Here is a 7,885-nt window from a genome sequence, read left to right on the forward strand (position 1 = left end):
TGATATATATATATATATATATATATATATATATATATATAATTGTCATGCATGTGATCCAATTATATAATCACTCACATGGATGTGTATTGTAAGGCAAGAGCAATGGGTCAATAATGGCTCCAACAAAAAAGATTTTAAGTTATGGGTAACAATAATCTTGAATGTCACCTGATGGTTAAAAAATGACAAAGTCATCGTTAAGATCCTGAGTTCGATTTCACTTGTGAGGAAATATGTAATTTCTGGACCAAAATAATCCATATACAAAGATTAATCCCGCATCTAGGATGGATATAATCGGGTTGAAGGTTCGGAGAACCATCCTGATTATTAAAAAAAATCTTGAATGTGATTGACCAAAAAAAATGTTGAACGTGGTGTTTTCTAGTTGTTAAAACCAATAAGCCCTCAGATGTTTTAAAATGTCGTGCTGCATATACACACAAATATATATATATATATATATATATATATATATATATATAGTAGAATATATTAAAACAATATAAAAAAAAGAGAAAAACACAAGATAATTAATGCCGCATACAAAGCTGAAAAGGTCGACATTGCAGTGGAAGAAACCAAATAGCTTTAGAGAGGACAGTGATGTCATTGTCGTGAAAATTTCTGTCTTGTAGATGTAAAATAGACAAAATTAAAATCCCCCGAAATTAGAGGAAAGGGAGACATATTTCTCATGCATAATTTTTTTTTTTGATAACCGGGTAATCTCAGGCCTAAAGGGCCCAGACTAATCCCGACCTACATGCACAACCGGCACCACACGTGTGGGATGTGAACCACCCGAAGGTGACCGGAGGGGAAATCTCCATATCCTGGGTGTTGAACCCACGACCTCTTGTTCAGGAAGTGAGCTCTCAAACCAACAGAGATGGGGGAGATCCCCTTCTCATGCATAATTGACCTAAGACTTTTAGTCATTTGAGAAACCCAATATATATACATGTATATGTATATGTATGTGTATGTGTGAATGATATATATCTAACTTAGGGCTTAAAATTTCAGTGGAATCAATTACCTCATGCTGTGTCAAGTCGGTGCCAAATTTTCTAGGGTTCTTAAATTCGACAGCTAAAAAGTCTATTAAAACAGATATCAAAAATTAAAAACCAATTCTAATGATTTAATATGTCCGTAGAATATTAGTACTGTACGATGATACTATACGATTTGATTTTTTTCGGTTTCATAGCCCCCCCCACCCAATGCGTTCTTACCCAACTCATATTTATCATCAAATTATGCAGATCCCAACTATCAAAGTGCGTAATGATAATTTCAAAAACAATAACATTATATATATATATATATATGTGGAACAAGTTCTTACGTCAGCTTTGTACTCAGTACATTCATGCACGTACTCGAATCACGACTTAATTAATAGTTGAAAAAGTCGAAATATGCCATGCAATGTTTCTTTGTTATTCTTTTTTTTTTTGGCCTGAATTTTGTGTGGTCATATGTGCAATGTTTCAACCATACCATTGGTCACTTACCATGCATTATCTCTTCCAAATTTACGACTAATTCGACATATAACCATTTACTTTCTTTTTGTTACATAAGCATTCGATAGATATTTTGTTACAAAAAAAAAAAAACATTCGCTAGAGATTTTTTGGATTGATCGACTATTCAAATATTTGAACTTAAATTTGCTAAAGAAATTTCAAACCTATACAATATGATTTGATAAAACAAAAAATATAATTAGAACGTTGGACCAACTCTATTTCATAGGAATTGAAAGTCGACCAATATATTTAAAAATATCAATCGGTGCAATAGTCAAATATCCGTTAGAATTAATAAACTTTAAAAAAACAACTTCAGAAGTGGAGCGATGAGACATATGCGACCAATGAAATTGACACGCGCCTCATTCCGCACCACGATAGCGCACTTTAGGGACATGAGTGGACCCCGCATACTCTCAAGCTGCCACGTCAGCGGCATCGATCATCATGGTCTACGTCACTTTACTAATTATTGATTATTAACACCACATAAGGGAAGGTCTTATGTGGCGATTAATCAAATACTTTGAATGTGTGATAGGCTGATAGCTTTGACCTTTCGTTTAATTAATATTCTAATCGCGAGGAGACCTTGCTTAATAAATAATTATATCGTTAATCGAGTTCTTTTATCTGTTAATATGATTTACTACATTGATTGTAAATCGTTATCGGCCTTCATGATTACTTTTGGAGTTTACTCTTCTTACCTAATTACATGTAATATATATATATACACACACACATAAATATTTACGTCCCATAATATATTATATATATATATATATAATAATGAAAAGCCAGGAAAATAACGTGCGAATTTTACATTTATTTCATGTAGCTAAACCGATCTTGAAAATAACACTTATCATATACCCATATTAAAACATTTTGTGTTTCACGGTTGATTTCTATATCATAACCAAACAATATCTATTTTTTTTCTCTAAATTCTAATCACTAAAACATATATATTATTCAACATTTTAGCACTAACAAGCCCAAGTGGGACAGCTGTCCCTCTGAAATATGGTCTCCACATTGTTGATCATACTTCTATATATATATATAATATAAATGGTCAACCAAACTGCACACACATTACGCATATGATATATGCTAAAATGGATGACGTGTTACGGTCTCAATGTCTGACTTTCTTTGGTACGGATTATCTCGAGTAATTTACTCTATATAGATAGTGGATTTCTAAAATGTCAGATGTGCTATATAATGTGTGGTGGTATTTGGGAAACGCGAGGTGAATTGGCACGGAGCATGTCTTCCATACTGAAAGGTTCGGGTTCGACTCCACCCGCTCACCTGTCGCCTATCAATTACGACTGATTCACCTTTTACATGTGTGTCGTAGGCTGGTGTTTGTGGGTTTGAATTTACTCGATTCTGCGCGTCCGAAGGGTGCATGCACGCTGCGATCCCTGTGTTAGCGAGCCGCTGTAAGGCCACCGCTGTGACCGGGGATCAGCCAGCCCAAAGGCTGCACCTGGGGCAAACTTCCCAATGCATCCAAAAAAAAATGTGTGGTGGTACCATGTATATAGAACATAAGGTTAATCATTAGATTACAATTTGTTGCTGTTGCAAAGGCACTAGACGTTTATTTATATTTCGTTTTTTTTTTTACCGTCAAAATATATCTTTACCGGTCGACATATATATATTTATAATGACACTCTGGTTAAGTAATTATTAGCCTATCTTATAGGGCGGTGGTTGATATATTCATGCATATACTTTTTATTAAATTTAGTTTGGGAAGTTCGCACATTGAGGATTGTATAAATGCTTTACTATATATATTATATATATAATGCGGAATGCAAAAAATATATATGATAAAATTGTAACAATAAAATACGATCGATTGCAATCGAAAACTATATATCTGACAGAGATATTATACGAATTTGATGATGATGATGGAACCATTTAGAGCTGTCGTCTATAACCCTTATATAATGCATTTCTATGTCACCCTTTCACGTCTCATTAGAAAATGTGGAAACATTGCATGTAAATATAAAATTCCAGACACGAAAAAGGGGATAACATTATTTGCAAATTGGAGTACTGAGCCTCTAGTGGGACAAGTCGTACCAACCAAAGATTCGAAACATGCATTAGAATCATACATATACAATTGTTTTGTGTGCATACACACACACACACATATATAATATATATATATAAGCACGTACATTTACGTTCACTTATATGGTAGCATTGACGGGGTCATATTATAATGGATGCTTCACTTTATTACAACAATGGCATATAATTTGAGCATCGACACATTTTATCGTCGTACCATATATTTTTAGTTCCCATAGCAATAAAACGACGAACGAAAGCAAATTTCATGTCCTCTTCGATGAATCTAAAAGTCTTATATATATATATATTGCACACACGATTTCCACTATCTATATACCGACAACTCTTTTGTTTTCACTTTAGGAGTATATATATATATAATCTCCAAACCCTAATGTTTTTTCAAGCTTATAACTGGCGAAAACTTTATTATATATCTTTCAGACATAATTATAGTAGACTGGATAAAGTTTGAGTAATATTTATGTCGGAAATATTTTCGAATCGCCCCCAGATGCGTCAATAGACACCCTTCCATATGACAATTATTAATTTCAGATATCCTAATCACATGTATGTATAGATCATGATTTAAGCATTATTGAATACCACATTGAAAATGTTTTAATTCATTCAATAGAGACATTTGTATGAATAGGGAAGTTTCAAATGCGTATTAAACTATTTTTATATGCACCTGAGATTATACAAGATCAAGTTAAAGTATACACACAATTTGGTGTGGTTTTAATAGCAATTAAGTAGTTCTATTTTGCCACCTTTTAAATTTTTAATTATTTTTAGTTTAAAAAAAATCAGCGAATATTATTTTCTACTGAATGTGATGCATTCGAAGAAATTTTTTCTTTTCTATTTTTGAGTCATACGAATAGCATATCTTTTTTTATATAGCCAAACCAAACCAATCGTATACTCTAATATTTTAATTTTATTATATGTTTGGAGGAATATGAAAAGATATAATCACACGATTTTGCAAAAACTAAAAAACCCAAACTGATTCTATTTCTTTGATACGTGTCAAGTACACTTCATTCGACTCACCCGGTCTTACTCCCCCTGTAAACCTCCCATACCACAAAAAATTCTATCAGTTACAAACACTGTGTGTGCAGCGCACACCCCGTGTCACCCTAGACAACGTCTAGGCCTACCAAGCGGTTCGTCTGTAACTTAAGACTCCCCCTCAGTTACAACTCACGTTCACTCAGAATTCTCTCACCAGTGTTTCCCATACATGTTCCGCTCACAAGGTTTCAGACTCTGCTCTCTCTAGTCAATAATCTCGCCAACCTTCAACAATGATGTCTTCAGTCCATATATGCCATCGTTTCTTGATTCTCTTCATAACTTCAGAATATGTATTTTTCCTTTTTCTTCATTGATATAAGTGTCTTCTTTCCTTTTGTTGCTTCTTTCCTTTTGTGCTTTCCAGATTCAGCTCCAGACTTCCATTTGTTGATTTGAACCTTCTAGATGCTGAATATGCTATTTCCTTGCTTTAACAATCTCCCCCTTTTTGACTTTCTGCTTAGACACACTCAAACTCACAGAACACAAACGCAATTCATAGCAACTAGGATATAGCTATCCTTTAAGTTCAACAAGTCATGGAAAAGCAAGAACTAGCAAGAAAACAACACGAATCAACACAGCAGATTAGACATAAAGACAACCACATAAGATAAGTTGCTGATAATTAGGCAGACACCGACACAGAACAACTTCTCGAAGTTGGAAGTTTCATTCACTCTGTTCCTTCTGATTCTCCTTCCTCCTCCTTTTCAGCTTCATCTGACATGTCATCCTCACCCATTATTCCTTTGCCTTTGTCTTTTGCACTTGTTGAGGGTGCTCCACCTTCACTTTCTCCCCCTGTGTGGGTAAGCAGAAATTCAAAACATTAGATATGAAATATTCAGAAACCATATCTGGGTGAGGAATACTATCTGACAATTACTCTGAAACTCCTCCTACAGAGCGTGTTGACGAGCACGAATTTGGGCTATGATTTTAGTGTTCTTCCTCTGTAGTTGTTCCACTTGAAGTAACTGCTTGTCATGTTTCATGAGGATAGTAAACGCCTTGCTACAGAGTTGTGTCCGACTCATCCTAGCCTGTTGTACTTTGGATTCAATGACCAATGGACGCTGAATTATTTCAGTGATCTCCGAATCAGCAAGAATCTCTGGACTTTGTCGGACAATGATGCTCTGGATGAGGCAAGGGTGAGGCAGCAAATAACGCATTCTCATGTCAGCAGCTCGAGATAGTATGTGATTGTATATGATGCGACCAAGATTTACATCTTCTTTCCTCAACAGCTTGAATATCAGTAGTGCTAACTCATCTTGAATCACATCAGATCTTCGAGTCGGTAACCAATTGGTCTTTCCAATCAGTTGCATAACTCGACTTTCAAACTTGAGACATGTTATGAGAATCTTCCCATTCCTTTCTGCCAGATACTCTCCAGTGAGTGCTACCTCCAAATCTTCAAGTGAAGTTCCTTCAGGTAAATCTTCCAATCCTTGTAAGGCATTATCAGGTGTTCCCAGCAACCGATTGATAACTGTTGGAGAAAACTCAATAAATCTACCTCTCACATAGGCATTGTGATGCAAGAAGTCTCCAAGGATGTCAGTACGTTGAGTGAGATTCGCATAAAACTCTCTGACAAGCATTTTACTAAGTGCACATGCATAGGTCATCGTCCCCGGCAGTTGCCTTTCTTCAAACAGAGTCCAAATGCGATTTTTCCGAAAATCCATCACATTGACATTGCGTTCAGCAATTACATCTACTCCTTTAAACTTGTCAAACCTCTTCTTAGTTTCTACAGATAAGAATCTATCAGAAAGAGGTTTCACACCTGTTTCACTGGGTGTGACAGATGGTTCTGAAGGACCTTCATCACCCGTTCCTTTTCCTTTCCGAGCTGTCTTCCTTTTCTGAGCGCTTCTTCCATGTGCTGAATTGCCTTTGCGCTTCCGAGTGACATTTCTTGCCTTAGCTTTCTGTTGCAAAACAATCAGGGGTCGATCAGAGTCATCAGAACGCACCGGGTGAGTTAGAGGTACCTCAGGTGCACGCGATTGCATTTCAGTTTCATCTTCCTTCTCCGATACCCTGGGTATTTCTTCCAGTGCTTCAGTAATCGTTCGTTCACTCCCACCTTCTCTCTCCTGGACATCTTCACAGACAATTTCGTCGACCGTAACTCCTTTGGATTCTCACAGTCTTTTGAATTCACCATTTCAGATGTGATTTGCGTTGGTTCTTCAGTTAAGTCCTTTCTCGGGGCTGTCTTTGTTTGCACTTCGTCTTCACCCAAGTTCTTCTCAGCGAGGTCTTGACTGTCGTTGTCTTTAGGTAAATCGGACACGACATGTTGTGTTGATTGTGACGAAACTCCTGAATCTTTTCCAGATTTTGAATTTTTCTTTGTTCTCTGAAGTGGAGCCACATCAGAATCTGATTTCTCTTCTTCTCCAGGATTCCCTTTCTCATTCACCTTGCTCATATGTGTCTCACCTGTATCCACTTGCTCAGATTCCTCGACAATCTCAGGAAGTTGAGATTTACCTGGTTCGCTTGAAGTTTTGGCCGTGTTTCGAGCTGAGCGACGTTCCCCTTGTCTGTATGTCTTCCCCGATTTCTTGTTCGTCATGGTAGTGAATGAATTTAGAGGAAGAACTGTCGAAATCGAACCACTAGAGAGAGAAAGAACAAAACTTGACAGGGTGTGAGGTAAGTGTGCGAGAAATTAGGGCATGTCCATAAACCGCTCAATAAATGATGCAAAATTCAAAATAATTAGAAATTTTGATTATTTTTCAATTCCCGCTCAAAAACAATTTAGCATATTCACATCCCCAAATCCCCTCGATAATTCCAGGTTGCAGTTGAACATCTTGAAAACATCGGATAAATCATCAGCGAAATATGAAGTTGAATAATTAAGTCAAGAATACCTGTCGTGGAGACAATCAAGTCTAGAGAGTGAATCTTCTAGTCAGTTGCACCTCACACAATCTCAGGTGCTTTTCATTTTGTATACAGGTTCAATTAGGCACACTTTGCAGTATGCAAGTTCTGAACTTCTAGGACGTTGTATCAACAGATGTTTCCCACCATTTAGATCCAGACTATCTCTTCCTGAGATATACTCATGTAGATATACTTTTCAGTCATCCACAGCG

At 36.4% G+C, this 7,885-nt stretch overlaps 1 protein-coding gene across 1 annotated transcript; it reads right to left on the reverse strand.

Moving 5' to 3' along the window:
• Window positions 1-5,430: 5,430 nt before the first annotated feature.
• Window positions 5,431-7,353, reverse strand: LOC104825738. The gene is made up of 3 exons (XM_010558108.1): window positions 6,775-7,353; window positions 5,674-6,700; window positions 5,431-5,558 (listed from the first exon to the last, which is right to left on the reverse strand). The coding sequence occupies exons 1-3, from the start codon at window positions 7,351-7,353 to the stop codon at window positions 5,431-5,433; spliced, it is 1,734 nt and encodes a 577-aa protein (XP_010556410.1).
• Between the last annotated feature and the right edge of the window lie 532 nt (window positions 7,354-7,885).

The sequence above is a fragment of the Tarenaya hassleriana genome, unplaced genomic scaffold (genome assembly GCF_000463585.1).
Source record: "Tarenaya hassleriana unplaced genomic scaffold, ASM46358v1 Cleome48, whole genome shotgun sequence".
Classification (NCBI taxonomy): Eukaryota; Viridiplantae; Streptophyta; class Magnoliopsida; order Brassicales; family Cleomaceae; genus Tarenaya; species Tarenaya hassleriana.